The 26897-nt window shown below is 41.6% G+C and overlaps 1 protein-coding gene across 7 annotated transcripts in view; it reads left to right on the top strand.

Annotated features, from left to right (window-relative positions):
* SORCS1 (sortilin related VPS10 domain containing receptor 1) overlaps nt 1-26897 on the top strand; it is a 513368-nt gene that overhangs the window by 282195 nt on the left and 204276 nt on the right. For all 7 annotated transcript variants that reach the window (XM_046027660.1, XM_046027661.1, XM_046027664.1 and 4 more), the window contains one exon: nt 1832-1931. In XM_046027660.1, coding sequence (XP_045883616.1) covers nt 1832-1931 — 100 coding nt within the window. The remainder of the gene's footprint in view (nt 1-1831; nt 1932-26897) is intronic.

Below are 26897 nucleotides of genomic sequence, written 5' to 3'. Positions count from 1 at the left end.
GCCAGTTATATATTGAGTGACACAAGTTACCCTCTAGTTCTCTTTCCTAAAACCCTACCCCTTTTCCATTTTCAAGGGCAATAGTTCTTGAAGTTTTACATAATACCCCAGTCTTCATTGATTTGCAGCATCCCCTAAATTCTATAAAGTGTTGACTGTTATCTAATTATATATAATTGATTATGTAATTTATAATATAGTTTATTATAGTTATAAATTATCTCTCTATATACAAATTTTAGGGGGAAAATGCCCTGGATCTCCAGCCAGATTAAATTCTTAATCCCTTAAGATCGCACATTATGCAGCTTTCTTGCTCGGGTGCCTGGTCCAGGGTAGCGTCTACCAATGGTGATGAGGTTGTTAACACAAACTTCTTCTGTGTAGTCTTTATGGCCTGTAGGCATGTGTACGTTGACCACTATCAGGAATGAATTAAAATGGTTTCATTTTTGTGTTTCTATTTAAACCAAGTGTTTTTTCTAAGCCTTGTTAATTTTAATCTATAGCATTGAACTTAACACATTATAGCCTTATATTTCTGCCTCTCAAATAAAGCTGTTAGATTTTTTTTTTAAAGATTTATTTATTTGACAGAGAGAAATCACAAGAGAGGCAGGCAGAGAGAGAGGAAGGGAAGCAGGCTCTCCGCCGAGCAGAGAGCCCGATGTGGGACTCGATCCCAGGACCCCGAAATCATGACCTGAGCTGAAGGCAGCGGCTTAACCCACTGAGCCACCCAGGCGCCCCAAGCTGTTAGATTTTTGAGAGTGGAGGCAATGTGCTGTATCCTGGCACATGGCACAGGGTCTGGCACGTTTTAGGCGTTCTATACATGTAAATGAATAAATGAATGAATGATGAATTAGGATCTCCTATATGTAAAAAGAAGGCTAAGAGGAAATTGTATGTTTCCTTTAAATTGAAACAAACAAAAACAACAGGAAAACTGTGGTATAGTATAAGTAACACAGGGTTTAGGGTCAGAACAGCTGTATTCAAATGCTCGCTGGCAATTTATCAGCTGTTTTCTTTGAATAGGTCACTTAAGTTCTGTCTGCTTCTTTCTTCAAATACAGATAATGTTTCCTCCTGCACATGGTTGTCATGCTGATCTAATGAGATTACAATTCTGAAATAGGTAATAAGCTTTGATAGAGACGGTGATTAAAGCCTATTGATTCAGTCAGAATTAATAAGTTATTGACCAAGGGCTAGATAAAGATGAGAGAATCTTCAAAAAAGATGGGGTTAGTGCCAAGAGGTAATGTCTTCCCAACTCCAGGTTGCTTAACACCAGAAAAGGCCACCGAGTAAGACTGTGAAATTTCTTTATTATTAAGATGTTTTCTTACTCTTAAGTAATAGGAAAAGACTGAATGACCTTTGAAGGTACTGACCCACCATAGATTCTATGACTCATGAAAGGAAACATAATTTGTAGATAAATCAGGAGAACCTGCTTTTCCACCGTGCCAAAGATAAAGAGAAGGTTTGAAAATGTCACATCTACATCAAAACTATTTTTGTGGTCCATTCAAGAGACACCCTTATCTCTTAATCTTTGAAAATTAACCACATCCTTTATGCAGTGTACGTACATGAAGGAGCAGTAAAGAGATGGAGTTTTAATTTTTACCAATTCAATTTAAATGCAAATGTTAACCGCTCACATGATGCTACTGTGTACATAATTAAGCATCATTATATACTACATGAATCATCTAGAAACCTCCCGAGAGCCATTCTACTATGTAAAACATGCATTATACTGACAAGCAGCCAAATGACGTATACATCTGTCCTCATTAATGTTCCTTTTGAATTATAGGTCAACTGATTATGGAACAACTTATGAAAAGCTGAATGATAAAGTTGGGCTGAAAACAATTCTAAGCTATCTCTACGTGTGTCCTACCAACAAGCGTAAGGTAAGACATGTATATTCAGCATGCTGCTTATTCATGATGTGACTTCTGTCTTGGTTGGCTGACCTCTCTAGCGATGTAAAAATCCATTACAGTTAAGCCAGGATTAGAGGTATAGAGACGAGCTGATGGATGTTAAGGTGATAAATGTTAAGGTGATAATATGACACCTCATAATTTTGGGAGCAACAGCCGTGAATGTAAGAGGGTGAGAGGTAGGTATATCATTACAGTTTCTGGAAGGCAGCTCTAAGGAATGGGTCTCCTTGAATGGATGCTGTCTTGGAAGAGCTCCAATGAGTCAGTCTCAAGAATCAGAATGAGCCTTGACAAGATAGAGGAGAGGGTGGGTTTTCATCTGAAGTCTCCCTGTTTTCCCTTGACATGAATAAATAGATTAAATAGAATTGGGGTGAACGTGTCTTCCTGGGGCATGTTGGCTATCTCATTTCCAAAGTTTATTCAGCCTGCACACAAATGACAGGATGGAGACACGGCTGGAAGGAACCTTGGAGATCATCATACACTGCACCCTAGTTTTATAGATGAGAAAATTAAGGTTCAGTGAAAGGTAAGACTTGGCCTCATTGCAGAGTTATGAGCGCAGCCAAACTAGGATTCAGATTTCTTGGTTGGCAGTCATACTATCTCTGCTACATTATACTGCTCCTAGTAAGAGGGTTTATCTCTGCTTCAGAGGGAAGTATTATTTTCTCAAGGAAGACAAGCTTTGCTTTTAAGTGAGAGAGACTTACTTGTCTTAGGAGGAGAGTGGCGCTACATTCGTTCTTTAGTTCTTACAAACTTGCATTGTGAGATTCTGAATTCTTTTTTTTTTTTTTTTAAGATTTTATTTATTTGACAGACAGAGATCACAACTAGGCAGAGAGGCAGGCAGTGGTGGGGCGAGGGAAGCAGGCTCCCCGCTGAGCAGAGAGCCGGATGCAGGGCTCCATCCCAGGACCCTGGGACCATGACCTGAGCCGAAGGCAGAGGCTTTAACCCACTGAGCCACCCAGGTGCCCCGAGATTCTGAATTCTGACATACAGTTTCTAAGTGTTGTGTGAATTGCATGAAATAATAGTATGCATCAGGAAAGAGAAAATTGTTGTTCATTAGTATGTCCTAAGTCGTGTTCTTCTGTGACTGTGACAATGATATCCAGGTTCTCAATCCAGATCTGTCAGTAGTTACTGTCTGTGACCTGCGGTAGGTATTTCATTTTGTTACCTGAACTCTGGGAGGTGGATGAGAACATCTCTGAACGGTCATTCCTTAACCCAAGCACTAGGGGATTCCCGCATGTGCCCTCTCACCCCCATTGCTCTGGATTAGGGTTCAGGTAACTGTACCTTGAACAAACTCCCCAGATGTTTCTTATATGTATCGAGGATTAAGAATTGCTTATGCAAAGTGTAATGTTCCCTCTGGCCCTAAACGTTTCAAGTTCCTCAGTAGAAGCGGCATAATTCGGCGGCTGTGCATAGATTCTGATGTCAGATGGCGTGAGTGAAAACCCAGCTAAACCAGTTAACACACGCATAACTGTGGTGATTTACTTAACCTCTCCAAGCAGTGTCATCGAATTTAAAATAGGGATCATTATAATTCCTACTTATGTGAAAAGTTGTAACTGTTATCTGAAATAAGGCATTTTAAGTATTTGGCACAGAATAGCTAAGGCTCATCGCTGTTTTCTCTTTACTTTTTTCTCATCTGTGTCCTCCTCATTCATGTAATTATTAGAAGGAATAGTAGTGATTATCCTCCCTAAATAGCAACGTTTAGTAGGACTTTCTATAATGATAGAAATGTTCCTCTAAGCTGTCAAATACCTTAGACATTAACCACTTGTGGCTATTGAATATTTGAAAGATAGCTAGTGTGACTGATGAACTGGATTTTATTTATTTATTTATTTATTTATTTACGTTTGAAAAGATTTTATTTATTTATTTGACAGAGAGACACAGTGAGAGAGGGAACACAGACAATAGGAGTGGGAGAGGGAGAAGCAGGCCTCCCACTAAGCAGGGAGTCTGATGTGGGGCTCGATCCCAGGACTCTGGGATCATGACCTGAGCCGAAGGCAGATGCTTAGTGACTGAGCCACTGAAGGGCAGGTGCCCTGAAGAACTGGATTTTAAATCTAATTTAACTTTAATTAACTTCAATGTAAATAGCCACCTGTGGCTGATAGCCCCAGTATCAGACAGCATAGTTTGATAATGTCGGCCTCACAAATGTTGAGATACACGCTGAACATGCCTGTCTTCCCCTTACTGGCTAAGTACCGGTCCATCATCAGCAATTGCATTTAAACAATTTGACCTGCTGCATACAGTTCTAAGTTGAGGACCTGAATTTATTCCCATTAGTTTTATAATGCGATTTAGTTATATTTGTTAGCTTTGAATCAATTCTTAAATTCCATATTGATTTTTCTTCTAGTTTCACATTTTCAGTAAATTTCATTTAACAATCAATCTGTAGGGCTCCAGGGTGGCTCAGTTGGTTAAGCAACTGCCTTCAGCTCAGGTCATGATCCCGGAGTCCCGGAATCGAGTCCTGTATCGGGCTCCCAGATCTGTGGGGAGTCTGTTTTTCCCTCTGACCTTTCTAACCCTCTCATGCTCTCTCTCAAATAAGTAAGTAAAAAATCTTAAAAAAAAAAAAAATCAATCTGTAGGTATCATAGGATACAAAGAGAAATAAGTCGACATTCCACCCTCAAAGGTCCTGCATTCTAGTAATGAATGCAATAGGACTTTCTGTTGCTGAAGGGTCTTTTGACTCTGCTGCCACCTAACAGATGACTTTGGGTGAGACATTTACATTTTCCCACTTGTAAAGTGATGGAGGCCAAAACAAAGGAATTTGCAACTGGAAGAGACTTCAGAATTGTTCTTAGAATTGTTCTGAGTTAGTAGAACTTAGTGTTTGTTTTGTTTATGCTGTTTGAGAGGAATATGATGAAAAAGAAAAAAAAAAAGATAAGATGCCTGACAGTGAATAGTGAGCATGGGATTTTCTATAGCAGTAGAATATGTGACTCCGAGATCGTTTGCTGGAGCAGAGCTTGAGCCATGAGACTCTCAAGTCCAAATGCAGCTCCTAAGGCGGGAAGGAAAGCTTAGAGGGAGCACAGCAAGGAGCCCTGTCTTCTAACCCATTCACACCAGTGGGCCAGCATCAGTCAGCCTGCATGCGAAGTCTGTCGTCTTCTGAAAGACTTTGAGAAGTCACTGGCCATGGCACTAAGCTAAAATGAAAACTTGGCAGACCCTATTTCTGGAGAAAGAGCAGTCCTTGTCCATGGCTATGAGAGAACAGCTTTCTCTGGGCCTTTCTCCTTCCAGAAGCAGAGGCGGGCCTGAACTGTTTAAATCACAGTGTTTATGGGTGAATCTAGGTGAACGGATCTTCTCCTGTACAGATAAATGAGGCCTTCAGGGTCACTTTCTGAGATGCTGATAGATTTAAGAAATATTGGAGGACGATGAAGGTCTTTACAATGGTGCAAAAATCAATAAAGTTGACATAGCACTATATTTGTGTACAGGTTTTCTACTTATGAGGTGAATTTATAACCATGAAATATGTACTTTCTCCCCCCAAAGGGACCTACTTGAACCAAAGAGATAGTACCTGTACGACATTTTAAAGGGCGAATCTATTTCCCCCCTATCAATGAGAGTTTGTGTAAAAAAAGGAAAGAAAGAAAAAAAAGCAAAAAAAGAAGAAAAAAGAAAAATATCAGGCTCTATTAATTATGCAGGACAAAGGCACTCAAGTTCGCCGCAATTCTCGTAGGACTTGTGCGTTCTCCAGTGAAAAGGCAGCCTCCTTTCTGGGGTTGGATTAATTCTTTTCTGTCCCTAGGGTGCTATCCAGCAAGTTAACATCTTTTGTACCAGATATGTCTCTCTGTTTTTCACATCAGTAGGAGCAACTGGAATCAAACTGACATCAGGGAAACTGCCTTCCCTTCCCAGAAACCTGTTTTGCCTTCACATGCTTATTGCTATTTTTAGCTGCTTGTGAGGACAAGCTCAGTTCTTCAATCAACATGTCTCCAACAGCGGGCATGATGCCCTGGCTTTGCAGACAGCTTGTTAGGGGCATTACTGGGATCAGAGTCCAGAACAAAACAGGCCCTTATTTACAGCTTAAATGAATGATCATCCATTGCCTGTTTCTCCGCAAGCCTGCTGTAAATGACAGCGGCTTTCCTTGGATACGTCTGTTACAGTAAAATCTGTCATCTCATCGTAGGTCAGTCTAGGAAATCTTGACCAAGAGACACAGAAAGGCTGCTCCCAGGTATCATCCTAGCTCAGGCATACCCTCCTACAATGGAGCCCTGCCCCTGGCCTCTGATAGATGAGGTAGGTCCCAAAGAACAAGGGTAAGTGACTCCTAGTGCCCGAGGAGAGGCAGGCTAGCTGTCTGTCACCACGTCTCCAAAAGAGAGCACTCCTCAACCATCCTATGACAAATCCCAAGGCTTGTTGGTGTCCGTGGTGGTTTATTGGCTACATACCTTTAATCTTCCATGAGAAAGGATGATTTAATGGGCACCTAGAATGAGCAGCTTCCATGTGTGATGGAAGGAACGAATACAAATCTAACACAGAAAAACAAAATCAGTGCTGAAATCTTAGTCTCAATCTTAAATTCACACTGAGTTTGCCTTCTGCCTAAAAAAAGAAAACTTCTTGATACTCTGGGTATATCTGTTGGCAGTGCCTTTCCCCTCACCCCACCCAACCTTAGCTGTTCTCCCTTCACGAGGTGTGGTACGACATCTTCAAGGATTAAAGAATACAAAACCGCAAGTGGAATACACTGGGGGAGAAAAGAAGAAAAAAAATTTTTTTTTTTTAAACTTGGAGCATCCACTTCATTTCATTGTTATATCCTAGCACTCTCCGTGCACTGTGTTCTCAGCAAAGGAGAAACCTAGGGAGTATTTGCTCTGTATGCTTCCTGTGCCCCTCCATATCCCAGTTTCTTCTCCTTGTGTGTTATCATGACTTAATTAATACCATTCCTGCTGAGAGAGCCTTCCAAGACTTTCATCCTATAAATAGGACCCCAGCTCCTCAGACACATTGATCATTTTTGCGGGTCCTTTGGTACATGCCAGCATTAAACACTGTTTGCATTTTCTCCAGATGTTTAGGTTTTAATTACCTTACTGTATGTGGCTCTTTCTAAACTGGTGTTTGATTATTGACTCTTTGCTTCTTTATATCCAGGGCATGCTTAATTCTTCTTGTCTTTTCCTCGGGAGAGGAAATAGAGATATATATCCTGCAGGTGACTTTTGGGGACAGGAAAAAGGTGTGGTGAATAGCATCTGCCAAATTCCCTTAGGGAAAATCTGGAATCACTGAATCAGAACCTAAAAGATGTCAGAGATGTTCAGATTCTGCTTTTTTATTTAACAGATAAGGCAACTGAGTCCTTAGAGTTTAGTGACTTGCCTGAGGTAACAGGCAACTGGTAAAAGAAAAGCTGAGATCATTAAACCTTTAAGGTGAACCTCAAATGCCCTCTATTCCACAAAATTTAATCAATTCCATTAGTCAGATGTTCTCAGTCCCTCTGATTTCCCGGGCATCTGCTTCTCGTTTCTAGCACTTTACTCTCACTCCTGATGAGTCGGTTTTGACCCCATCTAATGTCCCATTTAGAATGAGAGGACCCAGAGGGACTAAAGCATCTTCATCAGCTTTCTGGGCTTGTAACAGGCTGAGCACAGTGTCCTGGGGTATGGTAGGTGTCCAACACACGGCTGAGGATTTAACCTGAACTTGGTTGAGTGTGGGGCTCCTGGGCTGGAACTTGAAAAGCAAAGTACATTATAACACGAGCTTTGACTCATTTAATTTCTCTAATTACGAAATTAATTCTTTCAAGTGAATAAATAAGGATAGTAACAATCCCTGTAGATTTTAGTCATTTCTAGGCCAAAATGCATAGTTTTATCTTTTCTAGCCAAGAAGAGCATGATTAATATTTAAAATGCTGGGACTTTGCATAGCACTTGCTCGACATTATCTGGCGAGGCCAAGGGGAACTCGCGTATTGTATAATACATCAAAGGGGGTACACGACATTTCCCTTGGCAGGTGCTCCGCCGTTGCTCCTAACTCTTTCATCTGTCCCTTTGTACACAGGATCAGGCATTTGGCTCTAATCTTTGAAAAATAACACATATTTCATTCATAAAGAAGTGCATGAACTCAGACACATCGTGGAAGGGCCATTTTCCAAACTTCCTTACACTTAACCTGGGCAGTGATGGCTAAAGGGAGAGATCATCTCCTTTGATCCTTCCTGGGTACCATTGAGTGTGGGCACTGTTTCAGTCCATCAGGCTCCATTCTGTTCTCCTTTTGAGCCTTCAAAAAGAAAATCAAACCCCAGAAAACATGCTGCATGTACATTTTTTTCCTCTGGGTAATTTTCCAATCGTCATACAAGCCACCGGGTTTCAAACAAGCTACGGAAGAGTAAGTGCAAGTGCTCTGTTCGAAACGGGCACAGTGCCAGGAGCGCGGCCCGCTAGCACACCCCCTTGCTACTCCAACATGGCCCTGGGGAGCCCTCAGGGTCTCCTGGGCTCCATGCAACACCACTGGGGAAAAAAAAATACTGAACGAGGCCATCCTCCCTCTGTATACTAAACTGTACCTGGAACAGCCATGTACCTGGTACGATTTTATATAAATCAAAGCACCTGTGGTAATATTCATGAATAAATAAGTGTGAATAAAACCACAAACTTTTCAGTTTAGCACAGGATGTTAGTATAGTAGGTACTCAGTTGATTCTTACTGAATCTCATCGGTGTCTAACACTCATGAAAAAAAAAAAATAGCAGGCTTATAATATGCCAAGTTTCTCAGAACTGATCCAGTTAACAAGTAGATTAAGGCCGTGTTTCATGGGGTATATAGTAGTAGTGCTGAGTACTTTTTTGTTGGAAAGAAGCTTCTCGATGATTAACATTACGTCGCCACTCCTCGTTTGTAAGTCTATCACATGTCAGCATCTAATGCATGAAATATTAACCATGAATTGCTGATTAAAAAGTTGTATCTATATGAGGGTCAAGTTTACAGGGTGTTGCTCTTAAAATTCAGAGTGTATTAGTCACAATTACATTTAAAAAATACACAGGTAGCTAGCTAGCTAGACAAACGGTAGGTGGAACGTGGTAGATCCCCAGATCAGCCTTTTTTAAGTTTAGATAATACTTTTTGGCTGGCTTCCAGTGGAATTTCTTTATCAAAATGGAAGCAGATTGAGAACACTGCCTTTTGGTTTTATTCTTTTTTAACAAATGAAGCTAATCAGGATAAATATAGCCTGAATTGGTTTCCAAATATTATGAAGTAAGACTGGTCCAGAAATTGCATGTTTCTTACACTGCTGACTGGGTCTAAAAAGGTGGATTACCTCTGTGGCCAGGTGAACAGAAGTTTCCAAAAAGGAAATGAAGCCTGTGTCAGAGGCTGATTGTCCTTCTGATATGCACAACAGACTATCTGCTCAGACTTCTTCAGGGAGCAGTAGTTTGTTTTGTTTTAATTGTCTATTTTTAATTTATTTTTGCCTCATCATCTGTCCTTATTAGAACGCCTATTCTCTGAAGTCTGGCTGGCCTAGTGTTAAATGCCCATCCATTACCCTTTTATGAAGGTCAAATGCATTATTTCAGGTTGGTTCCAAGTTATGCTCTGCTGTGGAAAATGGTCAGAGGTCTTTTCAACATTCTGGTCTGTTTGCTTCCAGCTTACTCCCTGTGGCTTCTCAGAGGTTTCCATCATCCGGTGTTTGACATACTGTATCTAGAACATTTGTTTCTAGTGAATAGCCCGGGCTGCTCTCATGATGGATGGAGATGAATGCTGGCCGCTACAGGAAATTGCCATATTTACTAGGGTGGGGATGTTTCACTCCAATATATCAGATCTGCCTCAAGCTTTCTCTTGGTGCTGTCAGGAAAAACAAAGTCAATTTCGATGAATCTTTAATAAAGCCACTTTCCCCCCAACCCCCCAAAGAAATTAAGAGAACACTGCCAGCCTCAGGGGCCAAATAGCTCCCATTTAAACATTCCTTCTTCTGACCTGCCCGTTCTCTTGACGAAATTTTCTTTTGAAGGTTTTGTTCCTCTTTCTCGAGGCACTCACTTCCCATTTTACTGGATCCCTAACTGCTCATGTACTTCTCATTCCATCACCTTCCAAGTCAGCTACTTAAAATAACTTTTCCAAAACAAAATACTGTCATTTATAGGTAATGAGATGGGCTTGGATCTTCATGGGTAAAAAGCCCTACGCTATGGAATAGATTTACACTTTGATGACTGGGAAAGAGAGATCTCTTCTTCTGGCTGCTTGAGGCTGTGTGTGTGTGTGTGTGTCTGGGGACTAGAATACTGAGTATTGCCTTGATAGGCAACATTTGCTGCCCAGGAATGACCATGCTTGTAATGGAGAGCCAGGTGATGTGGGTGAGTCTGAAAAATAAAGAATGGGAAAAAGTAAAACACTTGAATATATGGTCTCTCACGGATAAGAGAAGAAGGGGTAAGGGAGGAAAGGCCCAGATATTAAGCCAAGAGAGAAGATGGCAGAGATTACTACAAAGCATTTAAAGTAACATAATATAAAATAAAGTTATAAAGTAGCATTTAAAGTAAATATGAGAGAAAGCTAATGCAAAGACCATGGTGAACACATAAGGTAGAAGAAAAAAATAATAAAGTCATAAATATTTTCAACAGTAGATTAAGAATCTCTTGAGCTCTCTCAGCAAGAGGGGGGCTAATTTACTGGGAACTTATTAAGACTTTCAGAGGGAGGACAATTTACCCTTATCTCTCTGTTCTTCCTTGGTGCTTTCAGATGGGTAAAGGATGTTGATGGCTGTGGCCGAAATTGGTTTTACCAGAAAGGAAAACACAATTATGACTCAAGCGTGGGGGCGTAGCAGGCCTTGATCAAGGCTCCCCAGCAGCGGATTCAGATACCACTGCTGCTGCCCATTACTTAATGAACGTTTGTCCTTTGAATGCCATCTCTCTTCTCTACTCCCCAGCCCTCTGTGTAATGGCTTCTCCTGTTTACGTGTACACCTTGTCATTTCTGCAGTTGTCAGGTGTACCAACTCTGCACCTGTGTGCAGTTCACTGTGGAACTACGCTCTGTCATCCAAAGGTGGTCATGGTAAATTTTTGCCTGGTGGAGTTATTAGTTGTGGTGTAGTGGTTCCCATAATGGCTCCTGGGAGCCAGTCCGCCTGGTTTTAAATTGCCGCCAAGCCACATACTCATTGTATGCCTGTAGACGGGTTTTATTTGCGGGTTTGTGTGTTATTAACCTCTCCGTCCAAAGTAAAAGAGAAGGATTGTGTCAATATCATAAGGTAGTTCTGAGAAGAATCGAAACAAACAAACAGTGCTTGACACATAGCAAGCATTCGATAAATGCTGGTCTCATTGTTACCACTATTAATCTCTTTCAAATGACATGGCAGTGCCTTATGCTGTCATTTGTCAACCCAACCAAAATTATTAAATGTCTGTTTTGTGCCAGATCTTTTTAAGAACTAGGAAGTAGAATAAAAATGTAAGACATTGTCCTTTCTTTTGAGGTTTGTGCAGTTTGGTAGAGGAGATGAATGTATAAACAGTCAACTACAGTATAGAACTTATGTATCCTAATAGCTGTGTACATAGAGCTCTATCTTTGGGGATTCAATGAAGGCTTCACAGAGAAGCAAATATTTGTCAAAGGAGAAGGGAAAAAGAAGATGAAAACTGCTTTTCAGTGTATGTGTATTGAGAAACCAGTGTTCATAGACCACAGTGCCTACATACCTTTGATTGGTTGCAAATATTAAATGAATAAGCATGTGCCTATTTTGACTCTTAAAACATGCTAATTTCCATTTATAGCTGGCTGTACTAACTAGGCTCCCCACCCCCAAAAAAATGCCTTCATGACCCATTTGCATTCTAATTCTAAAATAATAACACAGTGTCTTTTCAATTGTTATAAACTTTTTTCCTGGGGCGCCTGGGTGGCTCAGTGGATTAAGCCACTGCCTTCGGCTCAGGTCATGATCTCAGGGTCCTGGGATCGAGCCCCACGTTGGGCTCTCTGCTCCGCAGGGAGCCTGCTTCCTCCTCTCTCTCTGCCTGCCTCTCTGCCTAGTTGTGATTTCTCTCTGTTAAATAAATAAAATATTAAAAAAAAATAAACTTTTTTCCTACCTTGCTTATGAAATCAATAAGTGGGCAGTGGTGACATTATTAAGATTGAATTAATAAAAGTAAATGTTACCTTATTACAGTGGATTGATATTGATATATTCAGCTTTTATCTTAAGTTAACTACCGGTCATTCAGAACTACTGATGAAATTTAGAGGTGCAATTTTAAGAAATCAATTGACCCATTTTATCGAACACTTGGCCTGTGCCCTGCCCTGTTCTTTGCAAACACATTGGTGAATGTTTAAAAAAAAAAAAAAAAAGTGAACCTTACATGGCCCTTACGGAGTTTACCATCCTGCTGCAGGGCTGCAATTAAAGAACAGTCCAAGACAGGAGATGATGGATTGCATGGTGCACCTGACAAAGGCTCTAAGAGTTTAGAGAGGAATGTGGCCTGGATAATCTAACAAACAGGTTGAGAGGAGCTTAAATTGCTCAGTGAAGCAGACTGGTGTGACGCAGGTCATGACATTCAAACATAAAAATCTGATTTAGTCGAATCAGCCTTATTTAGTGCGAGGTGGTAGAGCTACAAAGACACATAAAACAGGGCACAGTCTGCAAAATTGGAAATTGAAGGGCAAGGTATGTACAGAGAGATGAGCCTAGGTTTGCCCTGGTGCTGGTGCTACACCCTTCATTTCCTGAAATCTTAATAATTTGGTAATATATATTACACATCTTCCTCTTTTGCACTCGAAAAGTGCTCCTGAAAGTGCTCCTTTGCTTATCCTAATTGTTGATTTTGAAAATACAGTTTCTTTCTTTTTTTTTTTTTTTTAAAGATTTTTATTTATTTATTTGACAGAGATCACAAGTAGGCAGAGAGAGAAGGAGGGGAAGCAGGCTCCCTGCCGAGCAGAGAGCCCTATGCGATGCGGGCTCAATCCCAGGACCCTGAGATCCTGGGCTGGAGGCAGAGGCTTAACCCACTGAGCCACCGAGGTGCCCCAGAAAAGATAGTTTCTTTAAATGTATCAAAAGCATAAGAGAGCGCCCAGATTAGAGCAATAGATGAATATCAGGTCTGACAGGGGAAGGAGAAGCATAGAGTTTAAAGCAGAGGCAAGAGAAACAGTGTAGCATTTGCAGGGGGGTCAGGAGGGGCTTCTGCTATTCTGGTGACTAGCAATTCATCATTTCTCCTATTGCTACTTTCTCAAAGGGAGCCACATACTCTTGAGAGCTACAACAGCTACAGCTTCTTAGCAAACGCTGATGTTCTCTCATTCACCAAACGCCAACTTCCCTGGGATGTATATAGCTTTGGGAGCCAAACCCATCCTGCTTGATGCGGTATTTGGATTCCAGAGGCCGTCCAGGAAAAACAAAAACAAAAAATGAACTTGTGCTGAAGAAAAAGGTGTTGGATCATAGGAAGGCACTTGTCTATATTGGAAGCAGTCTATGTTTGTGGGTCTCTGCCCCTTACAGTCTATTAATGCCTTATTTAGCCAACAGATTTACGTATTTTCTCCCCTGGCTAATGCTGTCTTTGTTCCTTGGGCCCAAGCCCTTTGTGCTTCCATTTGCAAGAATGTTACTGACATTTACAAACTCCCAGGAGGACTCAGTCAGTTACCACTGGAGATGCCCATTGTTCCAAGGGAGCTGACCTTTCCCCCTAGGCACCAATTAAAATCTATTGCTATTCACCCCTGCAGTGCTGCCTGTAATTGTGGCTCACTGTCCAGTGTAACTGGTAGGGTGCCTTCTTTTTAGTGTCATCTTATTTTTCTTCTCCAAACAAGAAGAGAGTGACCTGCAAATGGAAATGCGTGCTTCTGGAAGAAAAAAAGAGGCTGACCGACCATTTAACCATCCGAGTGGACAGTAGTTTTCAGTTAAATCACCTGTTGTGTCAACACAAATGAAAACCTTAAATCAATAGTATAATTAGGCAACCTTTGGGACATTGCCTACAGGTTTATTACGGAGTCACATACCAGCAGAGCTCTGCAGTTAAGCTATGGTGGTGATTTTTGGCTAATTGCAGGACCATTCTGCCCGAAGCATGGCTGGGCCCGCTCCCCGGCAAGCTGACAGAGACCAAAGTCCCAGCCCAGAGAAGCCGGGAGCCAAGCCCTCTCTCTACATGTCACATTGTGTTACCCGCACAACATGAGCATGGTAGCGTTTTAGGCAAACTGAAGTTCTTTCTGTGATGGATTTTGGTATCTGGGTGGTTAGCGCTGGAAGTAGTTTGCATGAGATCACAGAGGCTCATCATAAAAAGATTGCCATCGCTGGCAGACCAACAAGTGAAGATGTGCTAGTTTGGGGAAACAAACATGACCTGTATTTAGAGGTGTGTCCCCTCCTTTGCAACTCATTCCACTCCTCTTTATCCCTACCTTCTGTGTGCGAGGGATATGGTGACCTGAACATTTTAATGGTGTTTGATGACAAAGCCTAGAGACCTAGTTGTTTTAGTAGAAATTGGCTATTGTGTAAACATAGGGACAAGTGGCCCAAGCACAAGGTCTCTATACTCAGATTAAGACAAGGAGTCCTGATTTTCTTTAAGTAAATGGAGCTTGAAATTTGCCTTCCCCTGTTTAGTTTAAAATTCCAGAGCTAAGCAAGTTAAAGCTTGATGGAAAGCACTGTCTTCTTCTTGTAGAAATAGTCTCTCTCTCCCACCTTGTCCCAGCACTGCTACTGTGAACCAGACTGAGTGTATGCAATTAATTCTTTGATCTGCAGAGAGAATAGCTCCTGGAGTTGTATTATGCTCCCCCCTTTCTCCTCTCTTTACTATTTGAAATTTTATAGACTTGTGAAGATTATACTTGTATGAGGGCTTAAAATTTCCCAAGAGCCACCAACATTTCGCTTTTCCCACCCGGCAGGCCTTGGTAGAGCCTGGGAATGTAACGTGGAGAGCAGGAAGCCATCTGGCTCCCTGGGGATCCATGTCAGCGTTCCATTACCCAGAAACCAATGGAAACTGCTTAAGCTCATAGGACAAAGCCCAGAAGATTATCAAACCCAAACCATTTGGCTCCATTTATTACAAATACAAAGTTTCATCCATGGTTTATTATGTTCCTCCTATACAAACCCAACTCGGGGGAATTACAAAGAGCTCTGCAATAAATATGCGGGGGAGAGCCTGTTGAAATTGGATATTACCTATCTACAACTGCTTAGTTTGTTTCTTTCGTTTTCCTCACTCCTCCCACCCTACATTTCCCCCTTCCTTCCATAGTCTCCCTCTCTTTTTCTTTCTTTCCAAAGCTTACTTATATGAAAGAGAGAGTGATAGAAAGGTGTAAGACCACCTTATGTATTTCACACAGAATATATTTCCAAAATGATTACAAAAATGCACGTGCATATGTAATCATGTCATGCATATAAAAACAGTGGGTGGGGAGGAGAGGTTATATTTTATACCCGAGATCTCGTTAATAACTGGTGGTCTTTAACTAGAGCCCAGGTCTTCGAGTTTCTGGCCCGTGTTCCTTCCATCATAGTTCACTGTTTCCTAAATATTACCCCAGTTGCCTTGTCTGGAAGATTACTTTGCAGTAGTATCCTTGAGACTAAGTGCTGATTCCTCTGTAGAACTTTAATAAATTTCATGTTTGAAATATGAATTATATAATCTCAGATAAAATGTAAAGCACAGAGAAAATGTAAAGGCAACCCATATGTCACATTTGAAGTCAGCTTGTATAAAATCGTTTAGCTTCCTGCTTATCATTTGATGATAATAGCCTTGACAGCTTTACAGGATAAACCTGATACTTTTAGAAAGCTGAAAAGGACTCCATATATACAGTCCCAAGGAAACTTCCTTTTACCCCCAGTTGAATCAGGCTAGATTTTCTCTGGCAGGAGGAGGGACAGAGTAACCCTCATTGTGCCTTTCTGCTCTGTCATGCCATCCTGGGACTGGCACTGTTCCTTGTGCTGGCTCTCAGCTCTCGCGGGGGCCCAGTGGGCTGCCTCTTTTGACTCGCAAGGTGTATTTGTGGACTCTGGGTTGTTACTTTCCATAAGAGAGAAGGCATATCAGAAATGCACCTATCCTGCCATCACACCTGTGGCCAGTGACCTGAGGAGCTAAACGACTAGCCAATGTTTAATGCATGGATCTACTGAGAAGTCAACTCCATTGTCCTACAGGATGCTCCCTGGAGAAATCACACCTGAAAAATGGTTCTAACATCATTGCCTGTCCACACTGAGATGGACTTGTTTTTTGCCTTGTGTAGCTGTAATCATGGGCTTTGATTAGACCTTGTGACTCCAGCATTGCATCTGAACTTTGAAATATACCATCATTAGGGGCACCTGGGTGGCTCAGTGGGTTAAGCCTCTGCCTTCGGCTCAGGGCATGATCCTCAGGGTCTTGGGATCGAGCCCCACATAGGGCTCTCTGTTCAGCAGGGAGCCTGCTTCCCCATCCCCTCTGACTGCCTCTCTGCCTATTTGTGATCTCTCTTTCTTTAATAAATAAATAAAATCTTTAAAAAAAAAAAAGAAATATACCATCATTAAATCTCCAGACACCAGCTTTTTCTGCAGAGGCTACTACTCTCTCTCAACTCCTCAGAGATCCTCTTCTTCCAAGCAATTTCCTCTGTAGTAGTAGTGAAGGGAAAAAAAAAAAAATTACCCTACTCTGTTAAGATTTGACCCATGGGCACATGGCCCAAGTATAAAAACTTCTTGACTCCCCCCCCCACTTGTTTTTTCACTTTTTTCTATACCAAATGTATAAAAGAAAGTATAAACATTATAAAAGGGAGAGATGCAAAAAGAAGTATTAGAAAGGAAGTTTCTTTTTTTTTTTTTCTTTTTTTTTCTTTTTTTTTTTTTAAAGATTTTTTATTTATTTATTTGACAGACAGAGATCACAGGTAGGCAGAGAGGCAGACAGAGAGAGAGGAAGGGAAGCAGGCTCCCTGCTGAGCAGAGAGCCCCATGTGGGGCTCGATCCCAGAACCCTGGGATCATGACCTGAGCTGAAGGCAGAGGCTTTAACCCACTGAGCCACCCAGGCGCCCCAGAAAGGAAGTTTCAATGAGATCTGACTTGGAACCCGAAATCTTCCTTTGACTCTTGAGCTAAGAAGTGTTTGAAATAACCCAGACTCTCACACTTGTCAGAGAAGTAACAGAACAGTAGGCTTCCTGATTTTCAAATCTATGAATACAATAAATTGTAAACTGAGATACACATAGATGAAATGTACTGAGAACATTCCCATGTATGAGGGTAGCTGATGCAGAAACAGATCAAACAGAAGCAAACTCTGAAATCAGCAGGAAAGCACCTTAAATTCCATTTTAACTTTGAGAAAAGTAAGGCTCAAAAAGTGGGCTGTCCAGTGCCCCTGGATGGCTCACTTGCTTAAGCATCCGACTGTTGATTTCAGCTGAGGCATGATCTCAGGGTCATGCAATAGATCCCTGCATCAGGGTCTGCTTTGGGCATGGAGCCTGCTTACAATTCTCTCTCCCCCTCTCTCTCTGCCCCCTTTCCCCCTCCCTGACTCACATGTGCTCTCTCTCTTCAAAAATAAAATAAAATAAATAAATAAATAAATAAATAAGTAAGTAAGTAAGTAAGTAAGTGACTTGTGCTGGTCATGTAGCTAGTACCTGAGCATAGATCTGGCATGTGTGTGCAGATTTTCCTGAGCTTCTTAGTTAATATTTACTCTCCCTATGTACTACCTAAAGGGTATAGTCTCCCTAGAGCCACAATTATTTCCTGTAAGGGAGCATGGGGGACAATAGCGTCTGCTCAAGGAAGTGAGCAGTAACAGTAATTCTGGTTTTTAGCCATTGATAGAAGAATGCTGTAGCTTCAGTGTTTTCCTATCTGTTACATGATATACATGAAAATCCCTAAAAATACTTCCACCTGCCTTTCAGGAATTAGTGGAAGGAAGTGGCCACATTACTACTAAGGTTCCTAAACCCCCACAAATATGAGATGTTAGGATCATCTAGGGTGATTGTTGAAATGTAGATTCTGGGTCAGAAGCTCTGAGAATCCGCGTGTTAAACGACAGGCCCTGCCCCTCCAGCCCCCTGTAACAGTGCTGCGCACGGACCTCCGGGAAGAGCTGCGCTGACAGTAAGGTTGCAGTTTTCAATGAATCTCTTGGTTTCATTTTTCTCTATAAAAGTAAAATAAGTTGCTACAGGTCTTGGTGTTGGGGACACAAGTAAATTAAGTTATGTGTTTGGAACCAGCTGCCCTCTGCTGGACAATGGAAGATTTGATGTGAAATTAGACTGTTTCTCACCATGTGTGCCTTTGACATTAAACCTGAATTCATCATTCCCCTCACAGAAAGACAACTGTCAATGCGTTTGGTGGCTGCGAGGGATGAAGTTCAAGAGCACATAGACACACCCAGGGCAGGTTTGAGATTCAAGGACATGGGTTTAGGCATGTTCAGTGGTTAATTAGGAAAGCACACGGTACAGGCAGTGTGCCGCCCTTCTGCGCCTCCACCTAAGAAGGAAGTAAGTCCGGGCTGGGATAAGTAATTCTTAGTCACTTTAGTGCATAGAGCTGCTTACTAGCAGTTTAACTTTGCAGAACTGTGGGGACTATGACAGTGTTTATAACTCTGACAGTGTTTCAGAGTTATTTGTCTAGCTCAGGGAGGGAGCTTCTTGAAATTTGACTTTCTGAGAGTTCCGCTCCATTATCCCAGCGTTCTGACTTCATTTCTTTGCCCAGCAAGTGGCTCTGTGTTGGTATGAAACACAGGAAGCCCACACAGGCTGCCTCGATGAAAAACTTCTGTTCATAGAGCCCAGGAGAGAGGAACATTAAAAAACAACAACAACAAAAAAAAGGCAGAAGGCAGGTATTTATTGAAAAGCAGATTTGGAAATAAATTCTAGTCATTGTCTGCAAGATGAATGACAGGGGTGGGTATCACTGCTTTGAGTTTGGACCAGTGAAAGCTTTGTTTTAAGGAAGCACGGAAGTGTGAACTCTCACTTCTCAAGAACTTTGAGCCCTCCGCAGCTCCCAGGAGAAAAATGATTGTGACCATGAGTACTTTTTATTTCATGTCTCTGATGCCTCCCCTTCTGCACCCACAAACACAAGATAAGTGAAATTTAAAAACTAAGGAAGAAAAGGACCAATGTGAGCTGGAAAAAGAGACAGACACAAATGCATAGAGAAGGTTCTCTAATCCAGAGCCAGGTGCTCCTATCGGTCTACCACACAGACTCTGAACATCTTGTTCATAGTGAAGGGGAGTCTACATGAAGGCTGTAGAAGGACTGAGAGAATAAATGGTTTACATGCTACGAGATGCCCCCTTTCCAGTCCTTTCCTTTGTGCTTGGCAGCTCAGACTTCCTCTGCCCTAGCATTGCCAAAGCTTAGCTGTCACTCATCTCCATTCTGCAGTTTGGCTGTCCTGTTTTTCAAGTTCCTGCAGTGACATGCGGAACTGAACAGGGCTGTGAGGGGGATCCTGGCACAAAAGGGCCTTCCTGAGACCAGTGCGGTTCGGATCCCGTTGTCTTCTCCAAAGGGCATCCTATCTGCAGAGCAGAGCAGCCAAGGGAAGAGTAAGTTCTCCATCCCTGGTACCTGCTGTCTTGTGCCAAACCCCCAGTCAGGTTTCATTTCTGATGTCCAGGAACTTGGAGGAGACTTTTAGTCTGGGAGGAATTTGTTTGTTTTCGATTATATACCTACCTAGTCTCTCCCTAGCCCCCTCTCCCCACTCCCACCCCCCAAAACAAGAAAGCTAACAAGGAAGAAAGAAAGGAAGGGAGAAAATTTGCCTTGGCTCGGGGAAAAAAAAAAAATGCAAAGACTGAATCTGAGTCTGATGACTTGACTCAAATCCCATCTCTTGTTTTCTTTACAACTGGCAGTAAAATGGACAACTGCTTCAAAACTATCTCAGCTTTTCTCTGAACAAGTTCAATATCCTTTTTATTTCCTTTGGCTCTTCTGGGTTAGCTCTAAAGTCCTGCAGGAAAGCAAGAAGCAGTGTGATTACTGGATGTGACAGTGAGAACGGGCAGAATAAATCGGGGGGTGGGGGGTGGCACCCTTGTCCCACCTACATGTAGGAGATGCTGAAGGGACACCTGGGTGGCTTAGTCGGTTTAGGGTCTGCCTTCAGCTCAGGTCATGATCCTGGGGTTCAGTTCATCAGGGAGTCCGCTTCTCCCTCTCCCTCTGCTGGTTCACTCTCTCTCTCTCTTTCTCTCTCTCAAATAAATAAATAAAATCTTAAAAAAGAAAGTGTGGCTCCTAGGAGCAATCAGCCTCTACCCCGTATGCCAATTTCAGTGTCGCTGGTGTGCGTGCTTGAGGATGTCCGTCTCTGTGCAGCAGGGATGATGCCGTGGCCGGAGGGCTGTGGTGATAAAGTACATGCTGAGCACTCCTGAGTGCTCTGCTCTCGGTCGGAATCCTTTTCTCTTTCTTTTCTTTTCTTTTAAGATTTTATTTATTTATTTGACAGACAGAGATCGTAAGTAGGCAGAAAGGCAGGCAGAGAGAGGGGAGGAGGAGAAGCAGGCTCCCTGCTGAGCAGAGAGCCCCACGCAGGGCTCCATCCCAGGACCCCGGGATCATGACCTGAGCCGAAGGCAGAGGCTTTAACCCACGGAGCCACCCAGGTGCCCCAGGTCTGAATCCTTTTCTTTCAAAGCACCAGCATTTGCCTTTTGTGAACTCAAAGACAGTGGACGTTTAATTCTGGTGCACCTTTTGTAGGAAATACTCAAAGTGCAGTCGCAAAGGAGAATTTTTTTTTTCCAGTGTGTGTGTGTGTGTGTGTGTGTGTGTGAGATAGACTATACCTGCTATTGCAAGGCACTTTTGCTACAAGGTGTGATGGTCTTATTTTAGGTACCTGTGGACCAGGAGCCCCAGCCTTGGGGAAAGAGAAGCCCAGAGAGACTATAATCATTCATTCTGAGTTGTAGAGCAGGGTCATTTAAGAACCAGTAACAGAATCCAAAACATCTTATTCTATCTGGAAAATGCACAAAGTACTAATTCTTCTGCCTCAGGGTTATTAAAAGAGTAAAGTGCAGTCATATATGAATAGTTTGATATTTCAAAACTGAGGTTCAGATGTACAAGATCAGTGTTTTTATAGCTCCTTCTAAGACAGTGATTTGGAGAAGTGATGGGGAAGGAAACTGGGCTTTATATGAGAAAGATGTTAGTTGACGTATGGAGGAACACGCACCTGAGAAAAAAGAAGTAGGAAGCAGGTTGCCCTAGGATCACATCTGGCATGGGTGCCTTAGTTTTTGCAAAATTGTGAAAGTGCCACCTACAGAGCAGAGAGAATTTTAGAAAGAGAACAAAGATCTCTAACTGGGATGGAGGCAGCAGACTCTTCTGATTTTAATTACCACTCCAGCTAACAAAAGACATCCTCTCATCACTTTGCCTTGAATATTCTCTTGTCTGATGTACATGCAGAGCCACACAGTTTTGGGTGCTACTGTTTCTTTACCTGTGAGTAGAGATAATGGCACATTTCCTCCTAGCTCACTGCACAGGGGCAAGAACCAGGAAATTACAAACACAAAGGGATGCATATTTATTGAGCTCAAGTCAATATTTTAAAACTGTATTAATACCACAGGGAAGAAACTTGGGGGAGGGTGTGATTAATCCCTACAGGCAGGGTTTTGAAGAACTGGGGAAGAGAAAAAGTTTTGAGCTCCTGGATGTTGGCAAATGGGAAGATTTAAAGAACTCTCTGAGATTGTCAACTAATGACGGAATCAACAGAGACGACAAAGGGGGCTGTGGTGATGGGGCGCACCATACATGGTCTCTGCATCCCTTAGCTCCAGAAACAGCTTTGCCCCCAAATGAGTTGGAGCCCAGCAGCTGGTATTTTATTTGCAGAGGAGCCCAAGAAGACTGCTTTACAAAGTGCGTGGTGGAATGCAATTACTTGGAATGGAATCTGGCCAGGGCAATTGCTGTTAATATCACTTGCCCTTGCAGAACGTTTCCAGGGAGCCTTCCTAGCTCTGAGCGGTCAGGACCTCTGTTTTACGTCTCATTGAAGAGCCTGCAAAACCACACAGCCAGAAATCAGCAGCCAAGAGAAATCGCTGTGCTTCCATACCTCTGCAAACCCAGCATCTGAGCTCACAGAGAGGAGCAGGCTTTCAGAGGCATCCCCGAGCTAAGCCAGGGAAACAGTTCATCACGTAAGTGTCTCTGGTGCCATTTCACCAGGAGCTCACATTTCCAAGAGCAGCACTTTCTCATTCACTGTTGCTTTTTGGTCTCTATCCTGACCGCAAACATTAGGAAGAGAAAAGTTGGAATCCCTCCCATCCTCGCCTCCTCCCCTTTCTTCTTTCTCCAAAGCGGACCCTCAGGATCACAGAGTGCCTTTTGAGAGCGTCATTGACCTACATTACAGCAGAAGCGAAGCAGCTACAGGAGTAATAGAAAGAGAAAGATGGGAAAGAAGGGGAAACCAAGTTGGGGTCCCTTAAGTTAATCTCATTGTGCTGGCTTTCCTAGGGAAGAAGGATGGTAAACACATGTGCTTTTCTCCCATGGCTTTATTGATATTCTGTTCAGGACTATGAAAATTAAAATACAGTGTCTCAGCTCCACTTACAGCATGATGGTAAGTGAGTGGGACAGGATGTTGAAAAGAACCAAGCAATTATGCCTTTGTCATGGGTAATGGGGAAGGTGGAGTTGTCTTCTTTGTTTAAAGGGTTTCTTCCATCAGATGGGCTCTAGTCCCGCAGGACTTTGCTTGCTTTAAATTTGTTGGTCTGAATACCCAACTGTAGAGGTTGCTACATGAAACACACTTCTTTCTATTTCCTTTAGATTACTATGATATGTGATATATATATAATATATGTATGTGTATATATATATATATATATATAATATTGTATATATTATTAATACGCACGGTGGGAGGGGGCTAATAAATGCTATACCCAGATGCCACATGAGCAAAAAATCAGTTTCTGATGGCATTAATTCACTATCAGAAACTCTGAATGACATGCCAGTCAATAGGCTGAGTGGCCTTGGGCAACTTGTCTTATCTTCCTGGCATGTGGGAATAAAACAGCATCATAATTTTTTTTTTTTTTTAAATGAGTTAAATGGATAGTAACCGTAAGATCTCATATAAATGCCGTGGGGTCCTTTCTACTTAACATATTCTAGTTCCTTTGATGTCTACTACTATCTGCTCTCTTTACCTGACCTTTACTTTGTAAGACTAAGTAGTAATTTGTAGCTTCTGGCCTCTGCATGGGGTTCTGGAATGTAATAGATTCCAAGCCTTACCTCTTCCAAGAGTTAAGTTAATCCTTTAAAATCTCCACAGTTAGTTCCTTATCATCCTTATCAGGCTTTCTGATACTTGTTAGATAATATCCTTTAATCTAACCAATTGATTTGTTATCTCTAAACAACATTGTAGTCTAATTTGCAGCAATGATAGCCATTAGCAAGTGATTAGAGTGTATAAACCTAAATGCTATATATTGAGATAAAATACCTTTTCAAGTCCTTGGGAAGGCCTGGGGAGTGGTAAATCTATAGAGCACAGGAAGGCTGAAAAGGTTATGACAATTGGATCTTGAGGTTGATACAAATGGTTTTTAAATTCAATTTCTTATATTTATAGTTTGCACATCATCTTTGGACCTCAGTGAAAGGTCATTCTGAAAATACTGAACAACTGCAGCTAGTTTGCATTAAGTAAATATAAATGAATTCTTTTCTCAGTGCCTTCATATTCCATAGAACGGGTTATCTGTCTTCAGAACAGTGATGTTTTTTCCCAGAACACCTCCTTGAATTCTGAGTCCACCCCTGCGCGGGGGTCCACTGTAATGTAGTGTGTTGGTGAAGACATCCGCGTCTTTCAGTGTTGTTTGTGAATGTACCATGCCAGGGGCTTTCATTGCTCTAGTGAAGAGGATTTTCTGGGTAACTGTAGCTTATCTTTTAGAAGACAGTAGTGTCTTGGCCACCTAGGTGGCTCAGCTGGGTCAGCATCTGTCTGGATTTCAGCTACAGTCGGGATCTCAGGGGGAATGAGTCCCAGGTGACTCTGGACGATCCAGATTCTCCCTCTGCGCTCCCCTGCCTCCCACTTACACACACTCCCTCCCCAAATCTCTAAATCAAAGACAATCGTGCCTTTCTTTTATCTTAAAAATATTTCAAAATTATATTCTCATCTTCCTTATTAAAGAAAATACTCTAGATTTGTTCTTCATTATATGAATTTTAAATCTTTTTTTTTTCTTTTACAGTGGTTGTGGTATATAAATTTCCTTTATTGACTTGAATTTTTTTTCTTTATGTTTTTGTTGTGATTAACCTTGCCTCTGTTTATCATATGGAAAATTTTGTTCTTGGATAAATAATTTCCTGTAACTACACTGTTAAAGTTTTCATTTTGCTATTTTTTAATAAGGAATTTTCAAATCTGAAATGGGAAAGAAATGAAAATTTTATAAAGGCTTAAATTGAAACATTTATATTTTGATTAGCTTCATATGAAAGTGAGAGACTTCTGTGGCCTTCTTAACTAGTACGGATGCGTGGAAAGAGAATATGTGAAAAAAATACATATGTATGTGTGTACATATACACACACACATAAATATATGTATGTTTGTAAAATAGAGTATCACTCAGCCATCAAAAAGAATGAAATTTTGCCATTTGAAACAGTGTGGATGGAGGTAGAGTGCCTTAAGTTAAGTGAAATAAGTCAGTCAGAGAAAGACATATACCCTATGATTTCCCTCATATGTGGAATTTACGGAACAAAACAGATGAACATGGGAAGAAAAAAAAAGACGGGAGGCAAACCATAAGAGACTCTTAAATATAGAAAAAAAACTGAGGATCGCTGGTGGGGAGGTGGAAAGGGGATGGCCTAGATGTGTGGTGGGGATTTAAGAAAGCATTCGTGATGAGCACTGGGTATTATATGTAAGTGAAGGATTACTAAATTCTACTAATTCTATTCTACTCCTAAAACCACTCTCACACTATATGTTAACTAACTAGAATTTAAATAAAACTTGAAATAAAAAAAAGAAAAGAAAGAAAAAACTAGTGCTTTGAATACTAACTTGTAGTTGCTCTCTACCAAGGCACATTCTTTCTAAATGACATATATGTTCAATGCCTAGCATTCCATTCCTATCCCATAACACCTTCCAGATAGTGGTATTTGCTTTTCACTGACACATCATGGGAGAAACTCTAGCTTCATTCACCCAATCCCTTAGGACACAGCCTTGCTACAGTGATATCTACATTTGAAGGTTTATATAAGGCTCTTCAGAGTAGAGCAACACCATGTACTTGAAGCACAGAAGAAATGGGTATGTTCTAAGGAAAAGAAAGAAACAAGGAACAATCTTCCTGCATGAATTCCATCCTCCTTTGACCTTGAAATGAAGATGTGGGAGCCATGTGGAGATGGGCCTTGCTTCTATCAGTATGGCATTCCTAGGCTGGGTAAGAGCCTTCTGTTGAAGAAGGAACATGGTTCCAGATCATACCTCATTCCTCTACTGGTGATGCTGGGCTAGATGACTTGATGTGGTTCCCACTCTGGTGTGGGGATGTTCATGATGGACTTGAAAGGGTAATAGAAAATATTTCTTTAGAGGGGGGGCAGATTCTACCACAGGTTTTCAAATTGCTTTCAGGTCACTCAGCTCTATTTGTCAAGGTTTTATGGGCATGCCCCAAGCTTCCAGCTCTGTCACAAAGGCCAGGCTCTTTAAGTGATTCAGCCACACTTATTGAACATCCACCTGTGAGACAATAGTCCAATGTAAGGGATAAGATGGCCAGGCTGCATCCTCTCCATTTTCTAGTGGAAAAATGCATGCTATGTAGTAAATACTTAACTTCTAAGAATTTTGTCACATACAGGTCAGGGTTCCTTAAAAATAAGCCCAGGGATGCCTGGGTGGCTCAGTTGGTTAAAACCTCTGCCTTCAGCTCAGGTCACGGTCTCAGGGTCCTGGGATTGAGCCCCATGTCCGGCTCTCTGCTCAGCAGGGAGCCTGCTTCCTCCTCTCTCTTTGCCTGCTTCTCTGTCTACTTGTGATCTCTGTCAAATAAATAAATAAAATCTTTAAAAAAAAAAACCAAAAAGCCCATAGAGAGTACTTCTGGAGAGATCCAGATTTAAGATAGGCAGAGGGTCAGGAAAGGTATTTCAAGATTAGAGATGTCCAAATGAGATTAGGAAAATAAAGAATTAGGGGAGATGAGAAAGTATGTCGAGCTAAAGGTGTATATTTCAAACACCAGTGAGAAAGAGCCCTCACAATTTCAAAGAGAGTTTGTGACAAGAATTTTGAGTTTATGGGGGAAATAGTTATTCAAGGGAGTAATGGTTATTCAAGGGAGGCAGGAGTAAGACCATAGATGGTTTTGAGTTTAAATATCATGGAGTTTAAATATCAATAAATAATAATTTATTATTATTCAATAATACATAGTTATTCAAGGGAGATGGGAGTAAGATCATAAATGGTTTTGAGGAGTTTAAATATCATGGTGAAAAGGATGGAAATACATTGGAAATGTTAGGCAGAAAACGGACATGTTCAGAAGTTTATTTTGGAGAGTCAGAGAGGGCGGGAGTGAAGGGGCCACAAATTTAGG

The sequence above is a fragment of the Meles meles genome, chromosome 13 (genome assembly GCF_922984935.1).
Source record: "Meles meles chromosome 13, mMelMel3.1 paternal haplotype, whole genome shotgun sequence".
NCBI lineage: Eukaryota > Metazoa > Chordata > Mammalia > Carnivora > Mustelidae > Meles > Meles meles.
Note: the sequence above shows the minus strand (reverse complement) of the source record. Positions and strands in the feature narration are given on the sequence as shown.